The sequence below is a fragment of the Bidens hawaiensis genome, unplaced genomic scaffold (genome assembly GCF_021521415.1).
Source record: "Bidens hawaiensis isolate Kalapana, Puna unplaced genomic scaffold, B.hawaiensis_p1.1 tig00048137_1, whole genome shotgun sequence".
NCBI lineage: Eukaryota > Viridiplantae > Streptophyta > Magnoliopsida > Asterales > Asteraceae > Bidens > Bidens hawaiensis.
The window spans coordinates 27,877-44,489 of NW_027498610.1; the positions used below are offsets into that span (position 1 = coordinate 27,877).

General features: G+C 34.0%; 1 protein-coding gene across 2 annotated transcripts; it reads right to left on the reverse strand.

Annotated features, from left to right (window-relative positions):
* Nucleotides 1-4,601: 4,601 nt before the first annotated feature.
* LOC143597342 (vacuolar fusion protein CCZ1 homolog B-like) lies at nucleotides 4,602-16,227 on the reverse strand. Of its 2 annotated transcripts, XR_013146885.1 has the most exons (11): nucleotides 16,112-16,227; nucleotides 14,882-15,098; nucleotides 14,702-14,795; nucleotides 11,794-11,977; nucleotides 11,564-11,673; nucleotides 11,341-11,436; nucleotides 9,539-9,970; nucleotides 8,134-8,289; nucleotides 7,809-8,020; nucleotides 6,847-7,104; nucleotides 4,602-4,782 (listed from the first exon to the last, which is right to left on the reverse strand). XR_013146885.1 is itself a non-coding variant. In XM_077075864.1 (10 exons), exons 2-10 carry the CDS (start codon nucleotides 15,073-15,075, stop codon nucleotides 7,074-7,076), a joined length of 1,509 nt encoding a protein of 502 aa, XP_076931979.1. In that variant the 5' UTR covers nucleotides 15,076-15,098; nucleotides 16,112-16,227; the 3' UTR covers nucleotides 6,807-7,073. The 2 variants fall into 2 exon arrangements, 1 of the variants encoding a protein (XP_076931979.1); XM_077075864.1 differs by lacking the exon at nucleotides 4,602-4,782 and having other exon boundaries at nucleotides 6,807-7,104.
* Between the last annotated feature and the right edge of the window lie 386 nt (nucleotides 16,228-16,613).

The following is a 16,613-nucleotide window of genomic DNA, read 5'->3' on the forward strand; positions in this document are numbered from 1 at the left end:
TTGTAAAGTTCATATAAAGGTTGAAAATTATAGTCAAATCAATATCATTATTATAAAATAAAGTCTAAATTATATACCAAAGATGCATACAATTACCGGAAAGTTAATTTGAATTTGTAATTTATATATATACAATATTGTATATTGTATACAAGGGTTGAGTTATAATAAGAAGATTAGTTTTCCTAAGAAGGATAGAAATAATCTTGTCCATTCATTTTAAAATTGAATGGTTGATATTAGATAAGGGTAAGGGAATAATAGGGATAACATATTTATTGACTTTCTCTCTCCACATGCAAGACACATGTCAAATACCCCCATCATTTTAAAACGCCCATAACTTTTTCATACGACATTTTTTTTCAAAACAATTTCACCATAGTAACGAGTGTTTTTTTATCTTTTATATAAGTACCATATTGCTATATAAAAATAAATAAATAATTCGTGAGTTTTTTACAAAGTGTGTTTTACTAAAATTGTGTTATACAAGTGTGTTTTATTTTTTCATAGTGTTTTTTGCATTGTATTTTTTACATTGTGTAATTTAATTGTGTTTTTCATTTTGTTTTTGTCATTATGTTTTTATTTTCATAGTGTTTATTCCATTGTGTTTTTTACATTGTGTCTTTTTCATTGTGTTTTTCATAGTGTTTTATTTTTCGACGAAATTTCCGAATACTTTTCCAGCAAGGTGGTGGTGGTGGGCGGTGGTGGTTGTAGGAGATAAGTGAAAATTTAAGTGGGTTTTCAATATTAAGGTATTAGACAAAAATACCATCATTCCTAACCTTCTTAGGATAATCAAACTTCTTATTTGATATTTTCTCTTGTATACAATTACCAAAGATGTTTCTTATAGATATACAATATTGTATATTGTATATATTGTATATGGTCCTTAAGTTATTAACCTTTATAAACACAATTAAATTAAGTTGTTTAAACGTAACAATATAGTCAAAATTTAAATGTATATAAAAAAATATATTTTAGTCAAATCATTATTATTACTATGGACCATTAATTATAAATTAATGGTTAATCATATACCAAAAATGTTTAAAATTACCATATTCAAAGCATTAACCTCCACTAACCTTAAATATGTAAGGTGAAATTTGAGTGCGTAATCAATTTTATAACTATCCATTACATATACTTATTTATGTAAGATACAATATAAATAGAAACGATAATAAAATTTTGAAATTAGAATCTTAAAACTAACAATATATTTCAAACCCGGGTAATATTTAAAATGAAAGTACAAAATAATTCGTAGTAGTTGTAGAGATTATAATATTGGATTTAAAATTGAAATAGATTGGAAGATAATTTTGAATTTCGATTTGTTCATATTAAAGTCTATAACTTATTTTTGTAAAATTCATATAAAAGCTGAAAAGTATAGTCAAATCAATATCATTATTATAAAATAAAGTCTAAATTATATACCAAAGATGCATACAATTACCGGAAAGTTAATTTGAATTTGTAATTTATATATATACAATATTGTATATTGTATACAATTATCAAAGATATTTTTTATAGATATACAATATTGTATATTGTATATATTGTATATGGTCATGAAGTTATTAACTTTTATAAACACAATTAAATTAAGTTATTTAAACGTAACAATATAGTCAAAATTTAAATGTATATAAAAAATATATTTTAGTCAAATAATTATTATTAATATGGACCATTAATTATAAATTAATGGTTAATCATATACCAAAAATGTTTAGAATTACCATATTCAAAGCGTTAACCTCCACTGACCTTAAATATGTAAGGTAAAATTTGAGTGCGTGATCAATTTTATAACTATCCATTACATATACTTATTTATGTAAGATATAATATAAATAGAAACGATAATAAAATTCTAAAATTAGAATATAAATAGTAATCAGATAGTTTTATAAATTATCAAAATACGGTAATATAACTTATCTTTGAAAATTTTAGTCAACTTATTATTTAAATTATTGATCATTAATTCTAAAATTAAGTTGTTTAAAAGTAACAATATAGTCAAAATTTAAATGTATATAAAAAAATATATTTTAGTCAAATCATTATTATTATTATTGACCATTAATTATAAATTAATGGTTAATCATATACCAAAATTGTTTAGAATTACCATATTCAAAGCATTGACCTTAAATATGTAAGGTGAAATTTGAGTGCGTGATCAATTTTATAACGATAATAATTTTTTTAAAATAGAATATAAATAGAAATTAAATATTTTTGTAAATTATAAAAATACGGTAATATAATTTATGTTTTAAAATATAGTCAAAATTTAAATCTATATAAAATAATATATTGTAGTCAAATCATTATTGTTATTATGAACCATTGTTTATAAGGAAAGTCAATATTCAATATTGATGTTAATTAAAGTGTGATTGGGATAATTAAAGTATTTAAATTACCATATTCATGTTAATTCGGTTATTTAAACAAATAAGGAAAGTCAAACTAAATCAATTGTATTAATGGGATAATAAAATATGTACATGAATATACATGATTATTCAAAAAATAAATATACATCAATATAAAAAATACATCTTACAAAGTCATCCTCAATCATTGAAATTAGATAATATGAGTGGGACAATAACTTGAAATAATAAAATCAAATATTAATATTGATATTATGGATTATTTTAATTATAATTAATAACCGGAAAATTTTAAAGATGTTACTGGAAAAACGAAATTGTGAGAATGACCATGGTATCTCGGATTTTTTTCGTAGAATTTAAATTGAAATTAGATTGTATGACTCGTGACATTCACCTGAAATTATAAAGTAGAATATTAATGTTTATATTATGGAACATTTGATATTTAATTTATAACCGAAAAATTTAAATGTCTTACCGAAAAATAAGAAATAATGATAATAACCATGGCATCTCCGTTTTTTATTAAGAAACTAAAATCAAATTTTCCTTAAATCAATCGGGTAAATTACCTGAAATAATAAAGTTTTGTTATAACATTGATATTATGGAATATTAGAATTATAATTTATAACCGGATAATTTAAATGTGTTTTACCGGAAAAACAAAATAATGATACTGAATATGGATGAAGCTGATTTATATTTAGAACCTAGAAGAAAAACATATATAACAAAAAACCATGAAAAAAATTAAACTTCAAATAAATATAAAACACCCATTGTTATAGGTATAACACATAAACAGAAAACTTACTGGAAAAACTTACCGGAATAACGTAAATACGTAGAAATATTAGCTTCATTGTCGTTTTTGATTTAGAACCTAAACTGATTTTAAAAAAATCAGTTAACAATGAAAATAAAGATAAAAATGTTAGATTTACAATAACCGGAAGAAAATATGATGTTGCCGGAAAAAGATATAACCTTGCCGGAAAATCATATAATATTGTTAGCCATTAAAGTATAATATATAACTTTACCGGAAAACGATTAATCTCGATCTACATTACCGGAATATAGAAGATGGTGGATAGTAGAGCTAGTAATCCGAGAGAGAGAGAGAGAGAGAGAGAGATTAAAATGATTATGGTGAAAAATTGTAAGGTTTAAATAGTGTGTGATATGACACGTGGCAGAATATTAGAGCTCATGAGAATGAAAACATGCTGACTAGATTGCACATGTGGACAGCCTAAAAGAAGGCCGTGTGCATATTATATTGTTTTAATAGTATTTAAAGATGATATGACATTATAAAAATAATTGAAACCACAAAAATACTGCTAGACGTACTCCTAATTACCATATAAACATGCCACTAGAACAGTCTAAACGAATTAAATTTTAAATAATATAATGTATGTAAATATCATAGATTTATGTGAGTTAATTAACAAATGAATATTCTTGGGATGCTAGTGGTAAGCAGTTTAAAGAAAAGCGAAGTTAATTTTATTCAAAAGCAAATTTTAAAAGAATGACAGGGATTGTTCATTAGTATAATATATATACATAACTTTGCATTTGTAAGATGAAAAAAAAATCAATTATTTAACACTAAACGACCGGTTTAATATACCATATACTACTTTGTACTAATAAAATCTAATACATGTAAACACATCTGCCTTCAAAAAATATGTAACAATACTTAGTCACTAGAACATTTTGGTCGTCAGATAAAATAGAAGAGGGATAGCACAATAGCTATAGAATTAAATATGTATAGTTAAACAATAGATAATTTATAAGTTTTTTTAAGAACATGTTTAGTGGATGTTGCTTATATGAAGACGTTTTAAATGATATGACATCACGTTATCATAGGGGCGTTTTACAACAAAATTGTGTAGTAGATCGAGCTCATTTCATTCATTTCCTCATTAATATTATTTATGTTTTAAGTAAAAATAAAACAATTAAAGTCAACCCACCAATCAATGGCCAAGCTTCTTCCCCAGCCCAGCGCTACCTGGAGGGTAGCTGGAAGAGAGACAAGAGGGATAGCCGGATAGAGAGGGAAAAGAGAAGTGCGGGTTTGATGAGGTGGCTTTTCCGGCACCTCTCTAAACCTTTACTTAAGATAGAAATTCGTAATGCTAGAAAGGTTTCAGCACTCACATCTATAGTTTTAACACAATTACATCACCACCTTACAAACATCATCCCGAAAGTATAGTTCTCGATACTGTAAAACAACATCGCTTTTATCTGTCAAAACATTTATAAACTCATATAGTAACAGCCATAAATTTCTTCCTACACAACCAAATCTTTCCTACACAAGAATGTAAAACTTAGACCATGTGTAGTCATAAAGTTCCACATTCAGGGGTTATGCGACACGTGACGCCCAGTCAGAGTTATGGTTTTGTACAAAAACAGGCTGTAGTCATAACTCTCCACATCCAGGGGTTATGCGCCACGTGGCGCCCAGTCACTTTTACAGTTTTTTTTTTAATTTTTAATAAGAATAATCAAATAACAATAATATTTTATTAAATAAATATTACAAGAAAATAAAAAAAAACTATTCGTCGTCTTCGCCTTCTTCGTCATCGTCCTCGTCGTCGTTTTCATCGTCTTCGCCATCGTCATCGTTGTCTTCATCATCGTCTTCATTGTTACCCTCGTTTTGATCATCGTTTTCACCAGGCAGAGGCCGATACATCCAAAGATGTTGGACCAAATCCTCCTTTAGTGCGTTATGTATCTCTCTTGACCGCACGGAATCCGAGTTTTCGAGTCGTTGCTCCATACTTGCCGGAGTCCGTGGTGGATCCGGGTCCGGTATGAAAGTTGGACATACTGCTCTTCCCTCGTCCTCGATGATCATGTTATGCATTATGATACACGCATACATAGCACATCTCATTTTTTCTAAAGACCACAGACGACAAGGATTTTTAACATAATGCCATCGTTGTTGAAGAACACCAAAACACCTCTCGATATCCTTTCTCGCAGACTCTTGCACTTTCTTAAAATACTGTCTTTTTTCATCCATCGGGTCTCTGAATGTTTTAACAATTATCGCGAACTCTGGATATATTCCATCACCCAGATAGTACCCATGATCGTAGAAGTTATCGTTAGCCCAAAACGAAGCGACGGGAACGGTCCCAGATATGTAACTCTCCATCACAAGAGACTGCTCTAAGACGGTTATGTCATTGTTGGAACCGGGAACACCAAAGAATGCCGACCAAATCCAAAGGTCGTATGAAGCGATCGCTTGAAGGCTGACCGTTGGTCCCTTTTGGTCACCTCGTGTGAATTGACCTCGCCATGCAGTTGGACAATTAGCCCATTCCCAATGCATGCAATCTACAGTTCCTATCATGCCGGGGAAACCATGCACCCTTGTATGTGCCTCGTAAAAACGTTGTAGATCGTTAACGTTGGGCTCTCTCAGATAATGTGGTCCATATAGTTTAAATATTCCTATATTTTACAAAATTTTTATAAAATAAATGATCACAGTAAACAAGTGATAAACTATTTAAAAAAAAACAAAACGTACCGTAACAAAAATACTCCAAGGTGTCCCGGGTTGTTTTTTCGGCCATCTTTAAATAATCGTCGTTGATGTCAGTCGTGTTCCCGTAGGCGAGCACGCGCACGGCTGACGTAACCTTCTGAATAGCCGTGAATCCTAGCATCCCTCGAGCGCCAGGCTTTTGCTTAAAGTAATCAAACTCACGCTCCAAATCATTGGTGATGCGCATAAATAAATTTTTAGACATCCGAAAACGGCACCTAAAGGTCTTCGGGTTCTTGTATCTCGGCGTGTCGCAGAAGTAATCCGCCATCAACCGGTTGTTGGCTTCGGCACGATCTCGTTCGATATATGCTCTTGTTGAAACGGGGGGTGGAGAGCTAATCGCACCCGTAACGGAACTCATATACTGTGTCGCGAGCATAATCGCACTCGTAACCGCCTGTTCCTCCTCCACGTCCTCGGCTTGTTGGTCGGGCCCGAAAAACTGTTTATATATAGATGGAGGATCCATATATAGTGAATTTGGTGTAAAGGAATTTTTATAGAGTTGAAAGAAAATTTTTATAAATTTGATAAGGTTTGATTGGGGATGAAATGGTTTAATATATAGGAAATAAAATTTTTTTTTTAATTATCCAACGGTCAAAAAAAACGGTCAAATTTTGATTAACATGCCATTCTCAGCGGTTTGTATACAACGCACACAAAATGGAAATCAACATAACGCAGGGGGGCGGTGTGCCCCCCGCGTTTTGCTTCATAACGCTACGGGCAAAGCTATCACTACGGGTGGTCTTATCAACTAACTCAAACCAAATTCGAGGTTCATCACCAGAACACATTCTATGCCTATCTGGAGACGATTATAAGTTATACTACCCAATATTTTTAATATTATCATCCATCATTCCAGAAATCTATCACCATATAATTTTTTCGTCCCGTCTTACACGGCCATGCCCCCATGAATATTCCAGAAAAGCAATATGTGAATATACGTCTAGTTGTATTGGCGATAATAACCCGGATATAAACCGTACTTTATGGAGCTGTAGCTATAGTGAATTTCAATCCAACGAAAATGCTCCATTGCAGTACCTACATGATATTAGAAAAACTAATCAACAAGATCTCAAGGATTATTGTCAACTTAAATCAACTGAGAGAAACAAGAGGTGCAAACGAACCGAGTCAAGCCCAAGCTCGACTCATTTAACCGAAGATGGCTCGGGCTTGTTTAAAGCTCTATATCTAAAGCTTCAGCTTGGCTCGTGAGCAATTTTTCAAACCACAACTCATTTGTTATTTATCAAAGACAAATGTTATTTTATTTAAATAAATAGTTTTATATATATGTTTATAACTTTAGCACAGTTATATATATAACATTATTTATTATGTAATTATATAATTATTATATTAAATACAACGTCTATAAATTATATGCTAGTTTAGGCTCGTGAGCCTAGCCAAGCCCAGTATATGAAGCTCGGGCTCGGGCTCGGGCTCGGGCTCGAGCTTGTTTATTTAATAAGCTCGAACTTAGGCTCGAGTTGGTTTAAGTTTGGCTTGATTCAAACTTTTAATGAGCTGATCTCATCACGAGTGGCTCGGCTCATTAACCGCATTAGATGAAACATATCAACATAAATGCATACTACTTGAAGTCAGGATCAATATTCAAATCCCAATTTTAAAATCTAAAACTAGTATTATGAACCCAACGATATTTGTCTTGGTAATGAGAGAATATGATATTAAAATAATAAAGAGTCTTGAATGAAAATAGTCAACCGTTTTACCTGTCACTAAACTTCTCAACGGCTTCTGAGGCATAAAGAAGAGTCTCATTGGCCTTTTCAAGAACTATATAAAGTTGTTTCCCTCTTGCAGCCCGAGCAATCACCCACGAATTGTTTTTCGCTCTAATGCATATTTCTAAATCCTCCCCTTTTGTTCGGCTTCTTTCCAAATCAACATCTTCCCGAACCTTATTTAATGCGAGTAACGATTCCTGAAAATGAATTAAATCAGGATGATATAAACTAATAAAGTAATAGAAATTGGATAAATTAGGTATGTATGAACAAAGTTACAACAAGGGAATAGATAAAAGACGATTTTGACCTTTGTTAGGGTAGTTACTTTTCCAGAAGGGGAAGCTCGGGATATGTTCCGGTCACCATCTACCAGTAAATAACGGTAACCTTTGACATGATAAGCATTTTCACCACCCCATCCCTTTGCAAGCTTCTCCTCCACTTTATGTATCTTTGAAGATGCCTGATTGAAAAAGAAAAACAGTAAAAAGAATATATAATTTATATCAATAATACGTGTTTGGCTTACTTGCAAACATGCATATCACACAAGTTTATCTCTCAAAGTCTATAATCATAACATACTCGGAATTAATTCGAGTGAATCTGACGATACACAAAACTAAAGTAGATACATGAAATTTGTTTGTGTAATGGGCATAAAGATAACGTGTTTAACATAATAACGTGTAAATAAGTTTAAAAACTTAACTATTTTCGTGACTTATTCAACAACTTATTATGTTTTAAACTATGTGATAAAAATCTAGAGATTTGACTAAAACAAATTATTCAAATGCAGAAACAAAATACCACAGTGAGAAGGAATAATCTCTGATTACAAAGATAACTAAGATAATTAACACATCGCCCGTGACCGTAACATCTACGATATTATTTACGAAAACATAGAAGATAAATAGCCGCCCGCACATTAACCTCCTCCACTAGAACCACTACATGTATCTGATGAAAGCATATGTGGGTATTTTAAACTACTCCAACGAGTCAGATGGGTTGACCCAAATTGACCCAACCAGGCCCAAACTGTCTGAAATAGTAAAACTTATATTTAACTATTAATCCATTTATCCCTTGTTTTAACTTAGGCTGAGAAGCTTTTACAGTCATTTCTCAAAACATCTCTTCTTTCTTCCATAAAGATGTCCTTTTTGGTCATTACACACACAGATCTATATGCCTATACCTAATAAATAACTATCCACTGCCACGTATCACAAATTCACAATTCTGTGAGCCCAACCAACCAGTTTCCGGTTTCTCTTATTTCACCCTTCACCCCTTCGTAATATATAAATTTACAACTTGCAAAACTAAAGAAAATTGAATTTAGTTTGAACAACAAATTGGATTTAAACAGAAATACTTTCCATATCACCGGCCCACTTTCAATCACATCTTTTCTCAAAAATTCGTTTTATAATTCTTAAATCTTTATTACTAACTATTCAATATTTCATTTATTCAACCCGTATAATACACGGGTCTCTAACCTATTGTACACACACACAAGTTACCTAACAATCACAATTTGTGAAGTATCAGCTATATATTGCAACTTTATAGAACAGAATATCTTCTACGACATTGATTAATATTTGATTTATCTTATTCTAACCGTTTAATATCACATACTCACTTTCAAAACACATCCAAATACGTGTGTATAGATCAAAGTTAAATAAACTTACATTTTCAAGAAGTTGTTGCTTCAACATGGTGATCCCTTCTTCCCCATTAAGCATCGATGTAACAGGTATAAGCATAATTATAGTCAAGCTTTTATACTGATAAGCACAAAGATACATTTTATGCTCTATTTCCTGAAGCCATATTGTCGGGGTGGTGGGGACCAAATTACCAACTTCTACACACCAAATATCAGTAACTAAAAACCCGTCTTTCCCTTTGGACCACTTGCCATGCTGTAATGGCCTTACTATTTGAAAATTATCACCTCTTGCAGAAGCACCATCCTGGTTGCCATGTAAGCGGTCCAATGCTGACTCAGCATGAGCAGAAGTGTTTCCTTTTCGCAAGTAAGACCAGGTACTTCCTCCCGATGATAGTATATGTGGGGTCAACCTTGAGATACCGTATGAAAATAAATTCACGGTGTCATCCTGAAATATGTCAAAAAGATTATTAACAAATGTATATATGTGTCATCCCTGCTTGCGGTGCGCGCATATAATGTATATGTGTGTGAACCCTCGGGTGGGCAAAAGTGAAATTGCACTAATTTTGACGTTATTTTACTAATCTCATGAAAATAACGTTAAAAATGGCGGAAGGTTAATCAGGCATCATGTAGTGGTGTTGATAGCCGAAAGACAAGGGTGCATGCACCAATGTATATGTGTGTGAACCCTCGGGTGGGCAAAAGTGAAATTGCACTAATTTTGACGTTATTTTACTAATCTCATGAAAATAACGTTAAAAATGGCGGAAGGTTAATCAGGCATCATGTAGTGGTGTTGATAGCCGAAAGACAAGGGTGCATGCACCAATCAACCGATGTCTTGATGATTGAGTGTTGTGTGCCTTATGTCCAAGGCTTGATGCAAAACTACTATCGAGCCGGGGGTATCACCGGAAGCAGCCTCTCTATCCCTATGGGGTAGAGGTAAGGCTGTCTACATCTTACCCTCCTCAGACCCTACCATAGCTTTGCTATTGGTGGGATATACTGAGTATGATGATAATGATGATGATGATTATTAACAAATTAACAAAAAAAAATTGTTCATTTAATTAACCAAATAAACATATTTCTCGCTCATTTACGCTCGTTTAGAATTTAAATAAAAGAACACGAACAAGTTCATTTTCTTAACAAACAAACATGAACAAGAAAATCTGTTTGCTTAACTGTTTGTGTTCATTTGTTGGGATAGAGTTAGATGAATAAGCATAAACACGCCCAGCTTGTGTTTGTTCAGTTCCCTTGCAGATCTAAGTATTTCACAGGGAAATTCGTTTATATAATACACGAACAAACATGAACAAAAAGATTTGTTCACTTAATCAAACGAATGGACATAAACATATGTCTCGTTCGTTCAATTACGTTTGTGAATGTTCATTCATTTAGATACGTTTATGTTCGTTCATTTACGTGTGTTTATCTTCTTTACATACTCAGTTAAATTTATTTAATAATTACCAGTAACATTAAATGGTCCATCATGCATCGACCCATCCCCACAATCAAATTTTAAAAACATATGTTTGTTCATTTGCGTTCGTTTATATTCGGCCATTTATGTTTGTTTATGAGCGTTCATTTAGAATATAAACGAAGACAAACACATTCATTTTCTTAACGAACGAACATGAACAAAAAAATCTGTTCGCTTAACTTTTCGTGTTCGTATAAAGTAAAACGAAAAAGCCTAGTTCGTGTTCGTTACAGGCCTATGTATTTCAGTCTCTTAGAGCGCATGTGTGAGTGAGAAAGGAGGGGGGCTTAGGAATAAAAGATACAACATACAGGGGTCAGAGTTGTCGACACCAGCAGGTCCTGAAACAAGATAACCGAGTAGCCTAAAGCGTTTCCCATGCATGAATCTAATGTTCCAACAAGAGACTGCACAAACAAAAAGTAGTTTAAATATCAAAAGATAGTTTTGAGAAATAATTCCTCCAAAAGAACAAACAAATTGCTCTTGCAGTCTATGAAAAAAACAGCATCTTTCATAGACACACGTGCTGACCTGTACTTCAATAGCAGCCTCTCGTCCAACTGTCAACATCTGTACAGTCCCACGTTCCTTCAATGAGTCACGAAAATTAGGTAACAAAATCTTGTTACCCGTGAGAAAATCTGCCACAAAAGAAAAAAGCATATATAAGAAATAGGTATGAAAAACAAATTATAAAATCAAAAAGAGAAAATTGTATTTATATATGGCTCATGTAATACATGATTCAGAATAGGGCTTACCACTAAGGTAATCCATGATGAAAGTATACAAATGACTACGGATTAGTCCTCCACCAGGTTCTTTATCAAGCAACATTCTTATAGAACCATGAAACATAACAAAAAGAGAGTGTATTTCCTTAAGAACACTGCGTAGCGCTTCAACTCTCCATATGGCTTCTGTCTCTTTGTTCTTTGCAATAACCTACAACAAATAGCTTGTGTTTAATTTGACATAAAACCATAGAACTTATTGTTAGGATTAAACGCACACACGAAACTGAACACGACACGAAAGCAATAAACGAACACGAGGATTTAACGTGGTTCGGTCTAAACTGACCTACGTCCACGGGTGGCAACTAGATATATCTTTATTGAGTGACCAATATTACAAGTACATAATGTTGTTTATATAGAGACTGAACTAGGGTTAGTAAATTATTATGCAAGAAATCTAAACCGGGCCGGGCTTGGGCCCGACCGCCCACACCCGTCTCCTCTTTTGACTTCATATAATAAACCGGGCCAACAAGGCCTACGAACCCAACAATCTCCCACTTGGAGGCCTTGAGTATTCTCGTCTGCACTCCTGATTGTACTTCTGTAATCTGAACATTAAACTTCTTTTAGTTGCCACCGCCTTCTCATCAATTAACCTGAAGGCCCGTTGAAGCTCCCCGGAGCTCCAACACGTCAGTCACGGCTAAAACTGCCCCTGACCCGTTCTCTGTCCCTACCGGCTCCCACTGAAACAAACTACCGGATCCCGAGATACTCTGAGAACAAACACTCTCCATATTCAGCAAGTAATTCACTGGAGAGACTTTTACAGCTGGAATACTGGTTTTCTTAATCCACTGTCGACCTGGAACTGTAACTGAAACACGACCTGTGCTCCCACTGTCACGATGTCCCCCAACTGATTTAACCTTCCTAGCTCGTTCATCCTGAATCTTCACTTTGGCTCTGGGTTTGTTACTTGCAAAACGAACCTTCTTCTGCCCACGAGATTCTGTGAACCGGATTTTGTCTTTCACCAAAACTGGATCCACTCCTTTCGATGACATGCCGACCATATACAATGAACCAATTTTCTTTCCACGAGCAACAACGAGATTCCCTTTGACTACTTTCCACTGCCCATTCCCGAACTTAACATCGTGCCCTTGGTCATCCAACTGCCCAACTGAAATCAAACGTTTCTTCAAACTTGGAATAACCCTCACGTCTTTCAAAGTCCAAGAAGTACCGGCTGAAGTTATCAAATCAACGTCTCCCATACCCGTAACCTCTAAAATATCATCATTCGCTAGTCGAACCTTTCCAAAATCCCCAAATTTAAGATTCTTCATCGTTTCACTACAGTGAGTGGCATGAAACGATGCACCAGAATCCATCACCCAAGCATCAACGCTACTCTCAACACTACAAACCAAAGCCTCATCACTACTGACCCCGTCATCTGTGTCGTCTTCTGTAACGTTCACCTCTTTCTTACCATTCGGACACTGATTCCTGAAGTGTCCTTTCTCTTTACAACCCCAACATTCAATATCCTTACGAGTCTTAGAGTGACTCCTCTTCCTGCTCCCACTGCCTCGCTGTTTTCCCCTACCTCTACCTTCTGTGACTAGCATATTGCCTGATGATTCACCTGAACTTCTGCGTCTTGAATCTTCTCCCAGAATCAGATCTCGAATCCCATCGAAAGTAATATTTGTAGACGAACTACAAACTGCAGTCACTGTTTGCGACCAACTGTCGGGCAAAGAGGATAATAACAAGAGGCCTTGAACTTCATCATCAAACTTAATGTCAACTGACACTAAGCGGGACAAGATCGAATTAAGATTATTGATATGAGTTGTAACTGACCCACCCTCTTTCATTCTTGTTGTCATACCACTTGTTAAGATTAAACGCACACACGAAACTGAACACGACACGAAAGCAGTAAACGAACACGAGGATTTAACGTGGTTCGGTCTAAACTGACCTACGTCCACGGGTGGCAACTAGATATATCTTTATTGAGTGACCAATATTACAAGTACATAATGTTGTTTATATAGAGACTGAACTAGGGTTAGTAAATTATTATGCAAGAAATCTAAACCGGGCCAGGCTTGGGCCCGACCGCCCACACCCGTCTCCTCTTTTGACTTCATATAATAAACCGGGCCAACAAGGCCTACGAACCCAACACTTATTTATATAACTTTTACAAAACTATTTTTGACAATGCCATTTTTACAATCACCTATGCAATGTTATAAAACATCATAAACATGATACTGGGTATGATTGCAATTTCATCAAGGAAGAATAAGATGATGGCACAGGCCGATATGTGACAAATAAAAAAGCTTGATGATAGGATTTAACACTTAAAAGGGTATATGAATATAGAAAATATCAAGGGATATTGAAACGAATACATCTTTTACCATTATGAGCAAGGTTATAATAAATGAGTACTTACAAAATGTGTGACCAGTGATGGAAGGTTATAACTTATGCATGGAAAAACATTATCCAGATATCTAAAATGTGACAAAAATGTAATTTTCCAAGGACAAGTTTAGGAATACAAGAAATATCAAGGGATGAAGAAATGAAGTCATATTTTACCATTATGAGTGAAGTCATAACAAATGAGTACTACCAAAATGTGTGACAAGTGTGCCTGTGATGGAAGGTTATAACAATATGTGATAAGAATGCAAATGCTTTCTAGGAACTTTCATAGAGTGTATGGTGAAGAGATATCAACAATGTTTGAATTATATTACGACAGATCTTATTCAATGAATAACAAACGATCACCCAAAGCGTGCAGACAATCTAATAGGTGTATCATTAAAATTTACATCATCAAAATAAATAACAAGAATTAATAATGCTTCTAAATGAAAAACACACTTACCATTACCATCCAAATATCAGGCTCGGCCTCAAAGAACACATGTGAATGCATTTCTGCTTCTATAACCTCACAAGCCGCTTCGGGAGAAAAGATTCTGCAAAAAACATCCAAATCAGATTTACAGGTTTTGTCAAAAATTCAAACTATTTTTAATTACAGATTTACAGGTTTCTTTCAAACCTTGTGAAAGTAATGAGTCCTTCACTGAGCCCAACAACCGAAAGTTGAGCCGGAAATGGCAAATCAGCTGGGAAGAAGAACAAGATCTTCTCCAGTTCTTCCCCTTCACGTTGTCCTCTTCTCAGATCAAATATGCAAAATTTCAGTGGTTCACTAGGAGGACTAGTAGCAGAAGCAGCAGATGATAAACCCATACTACAACTTCCTTATAATTCACCTTTGAATCAAACGAAAACAGATCAGTACAAGACCAGATATCTTGCGAAAAACGAATGCTTCAAAAACGAATTGGAAACCCTAAATTTAAACAATCAATGATTATTCTGTTTATATCGCCCTAAATTAGAAATTAAGGCTACAAACATTGGCAAAACTCATTCCAATTAGCCGAGTCCAACAGTTATGCATAGTAACGTTATGAACTCCAAGCATCCAAGATTAACCAATGTGGTTTATAAAAGACTTGGTTTCGCAATCCAAAAGAAGCTCGCCGATTGCGGCGCAGCTTGTTGCCCATTTGCCTTCTATTTCGATGTAAAATAATATATATTATTAAAATGCATCTTTTGAAATTAAAGACATTTAATTCAAGCAATTTACAGTCTATACAGTTAACAGTAAGTACACTAAATCGTATACACAATACACATATACTTTGAAACTGAATCGAAAACACTAATTTTAAATAATAAACGGTAATTCTGTTCGTATCAACCTCGATTTATACTATTTGGTTACAAACACTGACATGACTCATTGCAATTTGCAAATATCTTCAATTCAAACCATTTACAGGCAATACGGTACACAGAAAGTACACAAATCGTATATGCAATACACCTATACTTTGAAACTGAATCAGAAACCCTAACTTCAAACAATCAACGGTAATTCTGTTAATATCGACACTAATTAGATATTGAGGTTACAATCATTGACCTAACTCATTCCAATTTGCAAATACGTTTAATTTAAACAGAGTATAGTCAATACAGTTAACAGAGAGTAGACGGATCATATATGCAGTACACTTATAGTTTGAAACTGAAACGGAAACCCTAAGTTAGAACGATCAATGGTAATTCTGTTAATATCGAGAGTAATTAGAAATTGAGGTTACAAACATTGACCTAATTCATTGCAATTACTTTCAATTTGAAAAGTTTACAGTTGACGCAAAGTATACGAATGATGTGATGGTGAAGTGCGTTAATAAGTGGAGAATATTACCGGAAAATTGAATCGATCGGAACGCCGGAGAGTGGTGGTCGGTAGGTGCGTGGATGAATAGCCACGGTGGTCGCTGGTTACGACGAATGATGGTGCCAAATAAACCCAAAGTCAAAACAGGTGCTCAGTGCCACCAACACGAGTAGAGTTGTTAGGACACACGTAGTGGTAACTAAGCATAAGAGGGCGTTTTCTGACACGTCAAATGTGGTGTCGCGGATCAGAATGCCTAGTTTTGTAAAATGTAGCGTAGTAGTGAAATGACTAGTAACTCTCCTTCGATCAATACAACTATAATTTTTTTTTAATTTTTTAATATAAATTAAAAGACAATTGTGATTGGCCCGCACGACCTTGCCCCACCACCGTTGTCTATATGAAACGAGAGGGGGGCATGAAAAAGAAACGGAAAAAGAGGGGAAGCGGTGTTCACCGTTGTCTAAGTAAGCCACTACGTGTGGTCTTATAAATGACTCATGCTTTGTGATAGTAACTTTTTCGT

Coding starts and splice junctions, on each gene's coding strand:
- LOC143597342 (XM_077075864.1), bottom strand. CDS start 15,075: ATGGGTTTATCATCTGCTGCTTCTGCTACTAGTCCTCCTAGTGAACCA. Junction 11,437..11,563: donor AGGCTGCTATTGAAGTACAG/GTCAGCACGTGT, acceptor TTGTTTGTGCAG/TCTCTTGTTGGAACATTAGA. Junction 7,105..7,808: donor GTTGAGAAGTTTAGTGACAG/GTAAAACGGTTG, acceptor AATATCATGTAG/GTACTGCAATGGAGCATTTT.